At 42.6% G+C, this 16,685-nt stretch overlaps 1 protein-coding gene across 1 annotated transcript; it reads left to right on the forward strand.

Annotated features, from left to right (window-relative positions):
• On the forward strand, nucleotides 1-3,280 carry LOC124676934 (equilibrative nucleotide transporter 3-like). The gene is made up of 10 exons (XM_047212944.1): nucleotides 1-22; nucleotides 283-367; nucleotides 606-710; nucleotides 1,158-1,313; nucleotides 1,407-1,550; nucleotides 1,646-1,751; nucleotides 2,047-2,222; nucleotides 2,310-2,470; nucleotides 2,593-2,851; nucleotides 2,968-3,280. Exons 2-10 carry the CDS (start codon nucleotides 326-328, stop codon nucleotides 3,073-3,075), a joined length of 1,257 nt encoding a protein of 418 aa, XP_047068900.1. The 5' UTR covers nucleotides 1-22; nucleotides 283-325; the 3' UTR covers nucleotides 3,076-3,280.
• The last annotated feature ends 13,405 nt before the right edge of the window (nucleotides 3,281-16,685 follow it).

A 16,685-nucleotide genomic window follows, 5' to 3' on the forward strand; every position in this document is an offset into this window, starting at 1 on the left:
CCATCCATAGTACGCGTCGCCGGTACTTGCTGCCTTAAAGCGTTCGAATTTCTAGCTTTAAATACCTGCGGTCTGCGGATTTATACACTTTTAGGAAGCAAGATAGCGGAATTTATTTCTTGTTTACGAGCGTCATCTTTGCTACGAACTGTGTCGCGGTGAGAAAGTTTTGCCCATGCATATTTCTTTCTCTGAAACTCTGACGAACAAAAAACTTCCAGCGTTGTTAACTCGGGTTCACCGCTTTACTGTCATGATTTCTGAAATAGCTACTCTTTGCAGTGCTGCCGACTTCTCTGGCTAGGCGAAGGTGAACTCTGTTATCATGGGCCTCGAGGTAGCAGGTGCGGGGGCACCTGAAGTTCAGGTATCTTTTACTTACATACTTGTTTTCTACTTCTAATTCAGTTAATGGCCCTTAACTGTCATTTAACTGAATTTCATGGTCTGGAGTAACTATTCACACTCTTGGGCATGTTTCATCGTCCTTTAACTGAATTTCATGGTCTGGAGTAACTATTCACACTCTTGGGCATGTTTCATGGCCCTTTAACTGAATTTCATGGTCTGGAGTAACTACTGACACTCTTGGTTCTGTTTCGCAGAGCAAGTTCTGGGGTATTGTGGTCTGCTTTTTCTTGGGAAATGGAAGCCTTTTTGCGTGGAACAGTATGCTTACCATCGAAGATTACTATGTCACTCTCTTCCCGGTATGTGCCTGATGGTAAAACTCTGTTTATGGCTTGACTGAGACCAGTGTGCAGTAGCATCATACACACACTTTAGATGCAAAAGTGTGTCTCTTATCTTTCTTTTTTGTCAATGAAACAAGTAGTATTTAGTAGCGTGATGTGGCCGCACTAGCACTTGATCAAAGCTGAAGGCATCCTTCGGCTTTTGCTTAAAGTGTTGGAGTCTATTGAAAATTAACCAAAATTTTCTTCATGGTTCACATGAAACTTTTGTGGTAAAAAGAATCCAGACATTCAGGTCAATTTGTTGTCAATTGGAACCAATTTTTATGATAATGATTATTTTCATTTCCACCTTCACTTCATATTCCAAACATGACCCCTTCTAATGCAGCATTTGTTACATTCTTACATTCAGATTTTTAATTCATATTATGATTCTTGACCTATCACATTTGAATGCAGAAATACCATCCAACAAGAGTTCTTACACTAGTTTACCAGCCTTTTGCCTTTGGGCTCACCTGCATCTTTACATACTATGAAGCAAAACTCAACACGAGGCGGAGAAATCTTGCTGGATTTGCACTTTTCTTCCTCAGTTCTTTGGCGTTAATAATGGTAAGTATATTGGGTATTGCCTTATGCCCTTATGCATAACAGATTGATGTTGTGCCAGTATGCAGCTCATGTAAATCATCTTGCTTATTGTAGCTGGACATTGGTACGAAAGGACATGGTGGAATTCCCCCATACATTGGAATATGCATTATCAGTGCCCTTTTCGGGACATCTGATGCCCTCGTTCAAGGTGGAATTGTTGGCGACATTTCCTTGATGTGCCCAGAGTTCATTCAGGTCACCTTTTAGTTTATTACTGTACTTTGTGATTAACTTTGTATATCTTGCCGCATTTTACCTTTGTTGACATGTCGTTTTCTTCGTGTTTTCAGTCCTTCTTGGCAGGCCTGGCTGCATCAGGAGTTCTAACATCAGCTTTGAGATTAATCACAAAGGCAGCGTTTGAGGACTCACAAAATGGTCTTCGAAATGGAGCCAGTACGTCCTGATCTTGTCCAGATTTTTTTTTTCTTACATAATGGAAGAGACATCTCCGCGGGCCTCTGGATTATATGATGAACATATACAAATTTAGTAAAATTGTGATATAACATAAAAGTAGCTCAATGGTCTAGACCCAACATGATCAAACACGTTTCAGCACTTGCTCTTCCTGGATGTTTGGGTGCTTATTTTGATCTTGTAGATCTACTAAAATACTGCATCATGCATCTGTGTAACCAATCCATGTATGTTTTTTTTTAAACTAATCCATGTATGTTATTTGGTGCAGTGCTATTCTTCTCGGTAACATGCCTCTTCGAGCTACTTTGCTTCCTTCTATACGCATATGTCTTTCCCAAATTACCCATCGTGAAGTACTACCGCGCAAAGGCAGCCTCTGAAGGTAGCATGACTGTTGGCAGCGACCTTGCTGCTGCAGGAGTCAAAACTGAGCAAGACAGACAGGTTTGTCTCTCTAATCGTACCAGTGCCAATAATCAATGTTTTGTAACTTCATCAGGAGTATAAAGTGTTGATGCACTGATTTTGCAGGTTGAGGAGGACCCCCAAAAGCACGAACGTCTCAGTACCAAACAGCTGCTGATGCAGAACATAGACTATGCGGTTGACATTTACCTCATATACGTCTTGACCCTATCAATCTTCCCAGGATTTCTATCCGAAGACACAGGAGCACACAGTCTGGGAACATGGTAATGTTTCGCCCATTTTCATCTTGCACCTGTATCTGGCATCTAACTTCTGAATGCTGGCATCTGCAAAATTCTTATTTGTCTTGCAAGTGTCTGACATGCCTTTTTCTGACAAAATTCAGGTATGCGCTTACGCTGATCTCGATGTACAACGTGTTAGATCTGATCGGTAGGTACGTGCCGCTGATCAAGTGCATGAAGATAACTAACCGGAAGGTGCTGATGGGGGCGATCCTGGCGCGGTTCCTATTCATCCCGGCATTCTACTTCACGGCCAAGTACGGCGATCAAGGGTACATGATCTTCCTGACATCCTTACTGGGCCTGACCAACGGCTACCTCACCGTGTGTGTCCTCGCCGAGGCGCCCAACGGGTACAAGGCAAGTCTCCTCCTTCCTGGTCGATGTAAATATCATGTTCGGAAACGTATGGCTGGGTCTGGGTTGTGCTGTGTTGTACATACTTGTATGCTGAGCACTTGTTTTTGCTTGTGCAGGGGCCGGAGCAGAACGCCCTGGGCAACGTACTCGTGGTGTGCCTCCTCGCCGGCATATTCTCCGGCGTTGTGCTCGACTGGATGTGGTTGATAGGCAAGGGCTGGTAGACTCTGTGTTGTTCGGTCGGCGTGTTTGGCAGTTGTTCGCCCTCTTTAGATAGAATGTTGCAGAAACAAGTATTGCTGCAGTATAATAGTATATTTCGAGTGATTATTAATGTTCTTAAAATAGTGTTCTCCAATGTTAGTATGCCCATGGTGGCATGGTGCCTGTTTGTAAATCCATTTCTTGAGCTTTGCGGTCCTGTCTGTACATCACTTAGCTGTGATGTGCTCTCTGTCGCCTCCTTTTTGTTAGCCGCTAGGGCTTGTCTCCTGCTTATTTATGTTAGAGAATTGTTCATTCGTTCAGTTGTACACAAAGCGTTTGGTTCCAGTAGTTCTTGGGTTGTTTTTAGCAGGTTTCCATGAAGAAGATCTTGTTCAGCATGTTCTATTCGATACTGGCAGGAGAAGAACCCGACTCGGTATTCTTAAAAAAAGAGGGGAAGCAGAACCAAGTCAAGATGCTATGGGTCGCCCCTTCTTCTTGCGCCAAAGATCTTACCATTTCCGAAGGAACCGGGGCTACATTTCTTTTCCATTTCCAGCCGCGTCCCCCAAAGCGTCCCCCAAAAGAATTTGGAGCGCGCTGGACAAAAAATACGTTCCAGCCGCGTCCCCCAAAGCCCATTTTTGTCCGGCGCGGCCCGATACGGTGTCCGGCGCCCCGAGCCCGTCCCCGTCCCACAGGGGATGCACCGGGGACGCCGGACACAACGAAAAGCGAGGCGGGCTCCCACATGTCGGCGACTATTTGCATAAACCGTTGGTTCGCGCCTCTTTTCTCGTCGCTCCTTCCTTCCCGCGCCTCCCACCCCACCGCCGCCGCTGGATTTCCCGGCCGTTTGGGCGTCTGATCTCTGCTGAGAGTCCGCACCGTTGTCGCGGCTGGGGCTCCCGCCGGTCGTGCCGCCGCCGCGTCGCCAGCGCGTCCCAGAACGCGCCGTCATATCCGTCCCACCTCCGCGCATAGAAGGTGCTCGACGACTTGCCAGGTAGGCGCGATTGGCCGCTGTTTGTTGCGTCCTCGGCGTAATTTTAACCATTGATTTTGCTTTAGCCATGGACAACGACGATTTTGCTGATTTTCTCGCCATGCACGCAGAGATCCGTGACAGCAATGTGCATGAGCAACTTCAAGCTGATCTCGTTGAGCATTTGTGGAGGATCAAAGGAAATACCGTGGCACCTTGATGTAGCATCTACCCCTATTTATTATATTTGTTAACTTGTTTTATTTTTTGTTGTAATTTAATTTGTAAACAATCCTCGCAAACATTTTTATTCATATGCTATATTTGATAAATGGTTCTGTGTTAAAAAGAAGTATTTTAAATGTTTGGGGGCGGCGTCTGGGGGATGCGGCTGGGGAGCGACGTCCCCCAAACGCGGCACGAACAAAACACGTCCCCCAAACGCTCAATCCGGCGCGGTTTGGAGGACGCTTTGGGGGACGCGGCTGGAGATGCTCTTAGACCATGTACTATGTAGCATAAAAGCGAATCATAGAGGCCTTTGAACCGGTTCTGCACATAGTAGGGCATCGCACCACGGCGTTTGGTAGAAGAAGCGAATCACAAAATTGGTTCGATTCCATGCAGAAAATCAGTCAGAGGCAAAGTAGTAGGTCCACATGCAAGAGAGAAGATGAGCCAAATCTGTCATTGAGGAAAGAGGATGGTGAATAAAATAGTAGATTGTATGCTTCACTCTTTAATCATTGCTCCACATGCAAAGCGATTCCAACAGAACAGCTAAATTGAAGCGACTCCAAAATCTGACATAATTTTCTTTGAATCGACGCACCATAGTACATGGCCTTAGGGTGCAGAGATGGAGCTGCTCTGTGGCGACGGGCAAATCTTCGTTCAGACTTGCGCAGGTATCCACACTCCACAGTCTGATCTTGGGTTTGTGGTGATCCATGGAGAGACCCGCTCCGTTCAGCCTATTGATTGAGCCCATGCATGGCCCATAGCACACGGCGGTGTCTTCCTAAAAGAAAACAAGGAAAAAAGCAAATCACACGACTGTGTTGTGTAGTGGGGTGGGGCCTGCCTGTTGCCCGCGGGATTGCAGACCAGCTGGTGCCAAATCAGCAAAGGTTCATCATCGTACTTTACTTTTCTTGTCCATGAGCCTACCACGGCTCGGATGGGATATTCCGTCCAGCCGTCTAGGTTAGCAGTAATTAATTACGTATTTTAACGTGGAAGGGTGTCAAATCTCTTCTGTTTATTTTGAAATTAAACACTTACCTATTCACTCTTTCAGAATTATTGGTATTAAGAGATGCCAAAATAGGCCAATAGTTACCTTCTGCTTTTTTTAGGGAACACACAACTTTTATTAGTGCATGTATAATGGGATGGTCAATTTTCCCTTACGCTTGCCATGTCGGATTTTTGGTTAGTTGGAAGAGAGAGAATAAGGGCACGTACAATGGGGTGACGTCAGACTTCTCTTAGAGGTGCCACGTCAGATTTTTATTTAGTTGGAGGAGAGAGAATGAAGAGAGAGAAGTGTGTCTTCCCATAGCTAAGAGATCATCTCTTAGAAAATAAGGGGAGACATTTTCTCCATTGTACGACATGTCTTCCCTTAGCAACATAATGTGCTACCAATTTTAATTGATTACCATTAATTGCTAGGGAAGGCTATAAGAGATGACTTATATCTATTGTCATCTCTAGATGATGTGGCGGTATAAGGGAAGGTGTGCCTTCTCTACCATTGTACATGCCAAAAGGCCCCGCCGCATTCTCTTTTCTCAATCGTACCATTTGCCTTCTCTTAGCAACGTAATTTTCTAGTAAAATTCCATTTATTCACATTTATTGCTATAGATGATAATAATAGATAATGCATTGTATCACTAATATATATTGTCTTCTCTAAATGACATGGACTAATAGAAGGTGTGTCTTCCCTATCATTGTACATTCCCTTAAAACACATCAAGGTTTATACAATTAGCCTGAAGGCTATGACTAAGAAAATTCGGACAATCCTCCATCCAATCTGCATCTAAGACATTATCGCATGCAAAACATGCACACTCATGATCGAGCAAACATAATTGGCATATCCGTTCGGCCAAACAAAAACCAAAAGACTCAAAATAAGAGATGAGCTTCATCAATCTCGCTGAAAACAGGAGCAATCAAAGAACGAGGATTGTGTCTCCCCTTCCATAGCTTCACCGGCTTCTCAGAATTCATCTGACAAAATGATCTGGTTGTACCCTTGGTGATTGGAAAATATGACCATCTCGGAAGGCAAATGCTTCGACCAATAGGGATTTGATATGTCACGATAAAAATGACACCATGCACCTCTAAATTCGTTTACATCCCTTGCCTACCTTGTTTCTGTCAAGCTACAGCTGCCCCTCCTCCTATCATCATGCAATAGTGACAACATCATGCAATCCTCAATATATGTGTGCATTTATATATCAGTACAAGAAATCATCGTAGAAGATAACAAATACTTATATGCAACCATCAAAAAATTATCTCACAATTGCCATGAACAAGTCACTACTCGAACAAAGACATAGATGTACAATACATCATGGAAAAACGATAGATTGCCTCACACATCATGTTTGCCAAAATATTACAAAGGATAGGTGAAGATGGTGATGAGGGTGTTGATGAATATGATGATGATGACCATGCCGGAGGGGGTGGAGTCCACCGGAGGCGATTTCGACATCGTTTCACCCCTCCGATCTCCGCCGCGGCGGCCTGCTGATTCTCTGTTTATGTGTTTTTGACCTCCGCCGCCGTCTCCTCGAGGAAACCCTAGGGGATCGTATATATAGGGATTTTTAGGTCAAACAAAGTCCGCGGGCGCAAGATTGAGACGAATCGGACGGTCGAGGGGGAAACTAGCCATGGTGGCGCGCCCTAAGAGGGTGAGCGCGCCACTGGGCCTAGTTCCCAGCCTGTTGACCTCCCAATGTCCCACTTTAGCTCATTTTGTTCGTCTCAAAAATTCTGAAGCGTGGCGACCTTGCCCTTTTTCGAGTCCCGTAGCTTCTGGAAAGTCAAATACTAACAGAAAGTGTTTTCTGCCAGACAAAGTTAAAACTAGAGGAGATGGGATTTTTTAGAAAATTCCCAAAAACAATAAAAAAAATAAAAAAAAATATATAATATGAAAATATGTGGGAATATGTATCAATAAACTATAAAATTCATGTATGCATCAATAACCTGAAAACTGAAGAGACACATAGAGCAAAATTCACAAAACTGCTTTTCATCCTCCTGCATAGTAGAATGGCCAATAGCTACCTTATGCTTGCAGGGACGATAGTTCTCAACTGGAAGGTTGGATGGCTAGGAGTGTGGTTATACCTCCAACCCACTAGAGTTCAGACATAAGGTTTGACGCATGTGTTACATAAAAATGGAGTATTTTCTTTCAACAGGAGGCGGCGCTTTCATCGATAGCGAGTCACCTGTGGTGACTTCGTTAATTTCAAGACCCGATCCGCCAACTCACTATTACAAAGATGCTCATAAAGAGGCATAGTGTGTGTGTTAATGTTGGGGATATGCCCAAGAGGCAATAATAAAGTGGTTATTATAATATCTTTGTGTTTATGATAAATGTTTGCATACCATGCTATAATTGTATTAACTGAAACATTGATACATGTGTGTTATGTAAACAACAAGGAGTCCCTAGTAAGCCTCTTGTATAACTAGCTTGTTGATTAATGGATGATCATGGTTTCGTGATCATGAACATTGGATGTTATTAATAACAAGGTTATGTCATTACTTGAATGATATAATGGACACACACCCAAATGAGCGTAGCATAAGATCAAGTCATTAAGTTCAATTTGCTATAAGCTTTCGATACATAGTTACCTAAGTCCTTCGACCATGAGATCATGTAAATCACTTACACCAGAAGGGTACTTTTATTACATCAAATGCCATTGCGTAAATGGGTGGTTATAAAGATGGGATTAAGTATTTGGACAGTGTGAGTTGAGGCATATGGATCAATAGTGGGATTTGTCCATCCTAATGACGAATAGATATACTCTGGGCCCTCTCGGTGGAATGTCGTCTGATTAGCTTGCAAGCATGTGATTGGATCACAAGAGATGACATACCACGGTACGAGTAAAGAGTACTTGTCGGTAACGAGGTTGAACAAGGTATGGAGATACCGATGATCGAACCTCGGACAAGTAAAGTATCGCGTGACAAAGGGAATCGGTATCGTATGTAAATGGTTCAATCGATCACTAAGTTATCGTTGAATATGTGGGAGCTATTATGGATCTCCAGATCCCGCTATTGGTTATTGTTCGGAGAGGAGTCTCGACCATGTCTGCATAGTTCACGAACCGTAGGGTGACGCGCTTAAGGTTCGATGTCGCATAAGTAGATTTGGAATATGAGATGGAGTCCGAAGTTTTTGTTCGGAGTCTCGGATGGGATCCAGGACATCACGAGGAGGTCCGGAATGGTCCGGAGAATAAGATTCATATATGGGAAGTCATTTTCCGGGGTTCAGGAAAAGTTCCGGTGTTTTGACCGGAGCTTCTAGAAGGTTCTAGAGGGTCACCAGTGGGCCCACCACCCCGGGAGAGGCCACATAAGCGCCACATGGAATGGTGGGTCCTGCCCACTATGTCATGTGGGCCCAGGCCGGCCACCCCTAGAGATAAGATCTATCTCTATTTTAAATGGTTTAAAATCTAGAGATAAGATCTATCTCCTAAATTAAAGGGTTTAAATTTAGAGATAAGGGAGAAGACTTGGGGGAGAAGATCTCCCCCCTTCATGCGCCGGCCAAGGGGAGGGTGGGCCCTAGGGGAAACCCTAGGCCGACCCCTCCACCTATATAAAGAGGGGAGGGGTGGCCGGCCAGACCACCCCTTCATCCAACCCTGGCCGCCCCCCTCTCTACCTCCTCCATACGCTGCTCAGGCTTAGGCGAAGCCCTGCAGTATTTCTTCTCCACCACCACCACCACGCCGTCGTGCTGCTGGGATTCCGTGGAGATCTACCACACCTCCGCTGCCCCCTGGAACGGGGAGAGGAAGGGCTTCATCGACACCGTACGCGCGACCGAGTACGGAAGTGCTGCCGGATTGCGGCACGGGACGATCGTCTACACCAACAACGAGATCTAATCTCGTACGCTTTGGAATCTTCGAGGGTTAGTCTCACATTCATCTCGTTTCTCCGATCTCATAGATTAGATCTTGGCTTTTCCATAGACTAGATCTTGGATTTATTCGTCTTTGCGGTAGGAATTTTTTTGTTTTCTATGCAACGAACCCATCCGTGGTATCAGAGCCGTGTCTATGCATAGATCTGTTGCACGAGTAGAACACAATAGTTTTGTGGGTGTTGATGCTTTTGTTGCTTTAGTTAGTGTACTTTGCATCTTGCGGGATGGTGGGATGAAGCGGCCCGAGCTAACTTTACATGACCGCGTCTCATGAGACTTGCTCCACGCTTGACATGCAACTTGTATTGCATAAGTGGCTTTGCGGGTGTCTGTCTCTCCCACCATAGTGAAGATTCCAATTTGCACTTTCTATTTACAACACTAGTATCACCATTGTGGTTCATGTTCGTAGGTAGATTGGATCTTACTCGAAAATCCTAAACCACGTAAAATATGCAAACCAAATTAGAGGCGTCTAACTTGTTTTTGCAGGGTTTGGTGATGTGATATGGCCATGTGATGATGATTATATTTGATGTATGAGATGTTCATTATTGTAACATGGCAACCGGCAGGAGCCTAATGGTTGTATTTAATTTTTGTTAAAGACCTGTGTGTCTATTCATCATGTAATAGCTTTATTTCAAGTAGTTGTTATAGTAGCTATATGTGATGGACAACCATGAAGCGGCGCCACTGACCTTGACGCCATGCTGGTGATGATGGAGATCATGTCCGTGTTTTGGAGATGGAGATCAAAAGCACAAGAAGAAAGGCCATATCATATCACACATTATGAATTGCATGTGATGTTAATCCTTTATGCATCTTATTTTGCTTAGATCGCGACGGTAGCATTACAAGATGATCCCTCTCACTAATTATCAAGATAATAAAGTGTTCATCCTTAGTATGCACCGTTGCTAAGACTTGTCGTTTCGAAGCATCTCGTGATGATCGAGTGTGATAGACTCTAAGCCGGATTTGCACACGCGGATACTAAGGTTGCCTTGACGAGCCTAGCATGTACAGACATGGTCTCTGAACACGGGATACCGAAAGGTTGAGCATGAGTCATATGAATGATATGATGAACACTTTGAGTGTCCGCCTTTGAAGCTACATCTTTTCTCGTGAAGATCGGACTTGGTGTAATGGATTTGGTTCGTGTAATCACTAAGACAATGTGAGGGATGTTGTTTTGAGTGGGAGTTCACCTAGTTAATTTAAGAATTAAAATTGAACTCATTTTATCATAAACTTAGTCTAAACTCTTTGCAAATATGTTGTAGATCATGGCGCCCCTCCATCAATTTTAACCAGTTCCTAGAGAAAGAAAAGCTTAGGAGCAATGGTAGCAACTTCACTGACTGGTTCCATCATGTGAGGATTTTCCTCACTGGTGGAAGCCTGCAATATATGCTCGATGCACCGCTAGGTCCCCCACCTGCTCCTGTAGTATCTGAGGACGTAAAGAATGTTTATGAGACTCGGGTGACTCGGTACTCCGAAGTTCAGTGTGCCATCCTGTGCAGCCTAGAGGCGGAGCTCCAAAAGCATTTTGAGCACCATGACCCTTGTGAAATGATCCGTGAGCTCAAGGTTATCTTTGAAACTCATGCGGCCGTGGAAAGCTATGAGGCCTCGAAACATTTCTTTGGATGTATGATGGAAGAGGGCAACTCCGTTAGTGAGCACGTGTTCGCTATGTCCGGACACGCGAAGAAGCTCAGTGACTTGGGGATTGTGATTCCTAACCACCTGGGTATTCATCGTGTCCTCCAATCACTGCCACCAAGTTACAAGAACTTCGTGATGAACTACAACATGCAGAACATGAACAAAGAGTTACCTGAACTCTTCTCCATGATGAAATCTGCTGAAGTGGAGATACGTAAAGAGAATCAAGTGTTGATGGTCAACAAGACCACCAGTTTCAAGAAGCAGGGCAAGCCTAACAAGGGCAACTTCAAGAAGGGCGGCAAGAAAGTTGCTGCGCCTCCTGAGAAGCCTAAGGCTGGCCCCAAGCCTGATACGGTGTGTTATTACTGCAAGGAGAAGGGGCACTGGAAGCGTAATTGCTCCAAATATTTGGCTGATCTGAAGAGCGGCCTCATCAAGAAGAAAGGTATATTTGATATACATGTTATTGATGTCTAAGGATCAAGAGAGGAGGATGATATGATGTGATCAAGAAGAGTGAAAAGTCTAAGCTTGGGGATGCCCCCGTGGTTCATCCCTGCATATTTCAAGAAGACTCGAGCGTCTAAGCTTGGGGATGCCCAAGGCATCCCCTTCTTCATCAACTTATCAGGTCACCTCTAGTGAAACTATATTTTAATTCTGTCACATCTTATGTGCTTTACTTGGAGCGTCTGTTTGCTTTTATTTTTGTTTTTGAATAAATTTGGATCCTATCATGCTTGTGTGGGAGAGAGACACGCTCCGCTTTTTCATTTGAACACTTGTGTTCTTCATTTTACTTTAGTATTCATGGCGAAAGCTGAAAGCCTCAACATTTATTGTTATTTTGTTGGAAACAGAAAATGCTTCATGTGGTAGTTGGTATATTATCTTGAATAATTTGATAATTGGCAATTGTTTTGAGCTCTCAAGTAGATCATGTTTAAGCTTTTGCATCATGTAGTTTAAATCTATTAGTGAAGAACTACAGTAGAGCTTGTTGAAATTTGGATTGCATGATTGATCTCTCGAAGGTCTAGATATTTTCTGGTGAAAGTGTTTGAACAAGAAGAAAGACAGTGTAGAGTCTTATAATGCTTGCAATATGTTCTTGTGTAAGTTTTGATGTACTGGTTTATACTTGTGTTTGCTTCAAACAACCTTGCTAGCCAAAGCCTTGTACTGAGAGGGAATGCTTCTCGTGCATCCAAAAACCTTGAGCCAAAACCTATGCCATTTGTGTCCACCATAACTACCTATATGTGGTATTTTTCTGCCATTCCAAAGTAAATTGCTTGCGTGCTACCTTTAAAATTTCATTCCTTGTCTTTGCAATACATAGCTCATGAGAAAGTAGCCTAAAAACTATTGTGGTAATGAATATGTTGCTATGTATCTTAGTTCTTATAAGTTGCTTGTTGATACGTCTCCAACGTATCTATAATTTCCGATGTTCCATGCTTGTTTTATGACAATACCAACATGTTTTGTTCACACTTTATATAATTTTTATGCGTTATCCGGAACTAACCTATTGACGAGATGCCGAGAGGCCGATTCTCGTTTTCTGCTGTTTTTGGTTTCAGAAATCCTAGTAACGAAATATTCTCGGAATCGGATGAAATCAACGCCCAGGTTCCTATTTTTCCCGGAACCATCCAGAACACACGAGAAGGACCAGAGGAGGGGCACAGGGCCACCAAACCACACCCCGGCGCGGCCCAAGGGGGCGCCCCCCTATGGTTTGGGCAGCCCGTGGCCCCTCCGACTCCGACTCTTCGCCTATTTAAGCCGTCGTGACCTAAAACTTCGACACCAATTGACGAAACTCCAGAAAGACTCCAGGGGCGCCGCCACCGTCGCGAAACTCCAATTCGGGGGACAGAACTCTCTGTTCGGCACCCTGCCGGGACGGGGAATTGCCCCGGAGCCATCTCCACCGCCGTCTTCACCGCCATCTTCACCGCCATCACTGCCTCCATGATGAGGAGGGAGTAATCCACCCCCGAGGCTGAGGGCTTCGCTGTAGCTATGTGGTTCATCTCTCTCCCATGTACCTCAATACAATAATCTCATGAGCTTCTTTACATGATTGAGATTCATATGAGTTTTGTATCACTACTATCTATGTGCTACTCTAGCAAAGTTATTAAAGTAGTTCTATTCCTCCCGCACGTGTGTAAAGGTGACGAGTGTGTGCACCGTGTTAGTACTTGGTTTATGCTATGATCATGATCTCTTGTAGATTGCGAAGTTAACTATTGCTATGATAATATTGATGTGATCTATTCCTCCTACATATGCATGAAGGTGACAGTGTGCATGCTATGCTAGTACTTGGTTTAGTCTTTTGATCTATCTTACACTAAAGGTTACTAAAATATGAGCATCATTGTGGAGCTTGTTAACTCCGGCATTGAGGGTTCGTGTAATCCTACGCAATGTGTTCGTCATCCAACAAAAGTGTAGAGTATGCATTTATCTATTCTGTTATGTGATCAATGTTGAGAGTGTCCACTAGTGAAAGTGTAATCCCTAGGCCTTGTTCCTAAATACTCGCTGAGTTACTACTGCTTGTTTACTTGTTTTATCGTGTTACTACTGCTGCAATACTACCACCATCAACTACACGCCAACAAGCTATTTTCTGGCACCGTTGCTACTGCTCATACTTATTCATACCACCTGTATTTCACTATCTCTTCGCCGAACTAGTGCACCTATTTGGTGTGTTGGGGACACAAGAGACTTCTTGCTTTGTGGTTGTAGGGTTGCATGAGAGGGATATCTTTGACCTCTTCCTCCCTGAGTTCGATAAACCTTGGGTGATCCACTTAAGGGAAAACTTGCTGCTGTTCTACAAACCTCTGCTCTTGGAGGCCCAACACTGTCTACAGGAAAGGAGGGGGAACGTACACATCAAGCTATTTTCTGGCGCCGTTGCCGGGGAGGAAAGGTAAAAGGTACTCACACTCCGGACCTCGGCTACCAAGCTATTTTCCGCCATTGTAAGTACTCGAAGCTATTTCCTTTAGATCCTGCAATTGCAACTTTTTGTTTCTTGTTTACACTAGCTAGGCATAATGGAAAACAACAAAAAAATTGGTGAGCTTTTTAATCTTTTTCCTGATTTAGAATTGTTTGATGCGAAAATAAAAAAACCTATGGAACCTTATTTGCATGCTAGTAGCGATGTTATTAGTATGAATGCAATTACTGCTAATGCTATGGAGAAGTCTAAGCTTGGGGAAGCTAGTTTTTGTGATATTTTTAGCTTCCCATCTTTAGGGAGAAAATTTGTTCGATAATGCTTTATCTCCCATATGCGATAACTCTAATGATGCTTCGATATTTTGAATCCACCTGCTGAAAGTATTCCGTATAAAATACCTATGAAAATTATTGAACGTGTTATGGACAATCACTATAAAGGGGATGGAAGCTGTCCATCCTAGAGATCATTCATTGTTTTTGCATGAATTATGCGGGTTATTCAAGTGTGCAGGTATCTCTATGGATGAAGTGAGGAAGAAGCTATTCTCTGTTTCGTTGTCTGGTAAAGCGGCGCATTGGTATAAATTGTTGGAGAATAGACATTCTCTTGGTTGGGAGGAAATTGCATCTCTCTTTTATTCTAAATTTTATCCTCCTCATGAAGTGCATATTGATAGGAATTATATTTATAACTTTTATCCTCGTGATGGAGAGAGTATTTCTCAAGCGTGGGGAGATTGAAATCACTAATGCTCAAATGTCCCATTCATGAGCTCCCCCGTAATGTTATTGTTAATAATTTTTATGCGAGGCTTTCGAGGACAACACAAGGACTATCTGGACGCGTGTTCGGAGGGATCTTTCACAAGCAAGGAGGTTGAAGCTAGGTGGGATCTTCTTGATCGGATTGAGGACAACGCTGAAGGATGGGAGAACGACAAAGGTAAAGAGTCAGGTATAAATTATGATTATGAATGCATTGAAGCTTTTATGGATACCGATAAATTTCGAAATATGAGTGCTACTTATGGTCTTGACTCTCAAGTTGCTGCAAATCTTTATAAAGTCTTTGCTTCTCATTTTGAATTGCCTAAAAAGAATTTTGATAAGTATCATGAACCTTTTAAAGAGGCTTGCATGAAGAATGAAATTGTTGTTAATTATTGCAATAAGCATGCTCAAACTCCTAAGAATGCTATTTCCTATAAGCATGTTAATTTTTGTGGAATACATAGACCTTGTGGAATTAATCAAATCAAAGATGAATATTGTATCCATCATGCTAATGAAAAAACTAGAAAGTGGTTTAGGGCTTTAGATGATCTTGGTAAAAAAGTTTGTGCCCTTTATCCTTTTATTTGTGAAGTTTGCCATGAAGTGGGTCATTTTAATTTTCAATGCTCCTCCAATGATAATTTGAACCCAATGAGTGCTGCAAATTTGTATTGTGATGATGAAATTACTCCTAATCAGCATGATGAACTTACTTTATTTTTGGGGTGTGAAGAGCTGTCGAGAAAAATCTCTTTGTTACATATGAGTGATCTTGATATTGATGATGTCCTGCATGGGTGTTTTTCTTATTGCATTGATAATAGCCATACAAATACTTACATACAATTTTTTTTAGAAGATGACACCTTGCCAAAATATGATAGGACCGTTGTGTGTTTTCAACTAATTAATGAAAAGGAGGGATCCTCCCAAGTTTCTTCTATTGTTTCTGAAAGTAAATCAGGTTATGCGGACAAGCCACCCTTCAAGCCTCTCCCTCCTGAAGAAGGGAACGAGGAAAAGGAGAAGGAGAAGAAGAAGAAGGGAACGAAGAAGAAGAAGAAGAATAAGGGGAATAAAAAGAAAGAGGTAACAGCATATCCCCGCGTATATGAGATAACGATAGGTAACCGTAAGTATGTTGCTCCTGATGATTATTGTGATAATGAATCTGAATACGATGATCTTCCTATGCCCTTTACATACATTAGCGATCATGATTTGAATGAGCACACTACTTTTGATATTACAAATCTCACGGGAAACTAATTCGAAGATGATAATAATTGCCATAGTGTCGGTGCTATCCATGCTTCCTCCCATAATGATATAGAAAGCTCTAAGCTTGGGGAAGAGGTGTTTGAAAATCCTTTTGCTACTGGTCATTATGTTCTTGATACATCTCCTTCTAATAACAATGATGGTATGGTCATAGATAAACCGACTGTGAAAGATAACTATTCTATTTCTTATGATGACACTGTGCCTCCGATCTTTGATGATTATTATAAAGAATGCTATGATATAGGTTATAATTATCCTTATGAAACTTGTCATAGTCATGATTGGATTACCAAAAACAATTCTTTTAATATGCAACTTGTTTACCATGTTCAAATTCTTGATAATAATCTTGCTCCAATTACTATTAATGAGAATAACTCTTCTTATGCCAAAATTAATGATACTTCTATGTATATGAACCATGATAAGCATGTTTTAAGTGATGGGTATATTGTGGATTTCATCAATGATGCTACTGAAAGTTATTATGAGAGAGGGAAATATGGTTATATGCATCTTAATAATATTAAGTTTCCCCTCTTTATGTTGAGAATCTTGAAGTTACTCGTGTTTTATCCTCTTATGCTTGTCACTTTGTTCTTCATGAATTCATTTGTGTACAAGATTCCTCTGCATAGGAAGCATGTTAGGCTTAAATGTGTTTTGAATTT

The sequence above is a fragment of the Lolium rigidum genome, chromosome 7, assembly GCF_022539505.1.
Source record: "Lolium rigidum isolate FL_2022 chromosome 7, APGP_CSIRO_Lrig_0.1, whole genome shotgun sequence".
NCBI lineage: Eukaryota > Viridiplantae > Streptophyta > Magnoliopsida > Poales > Poaceae > Lolium > Lolium rigidum.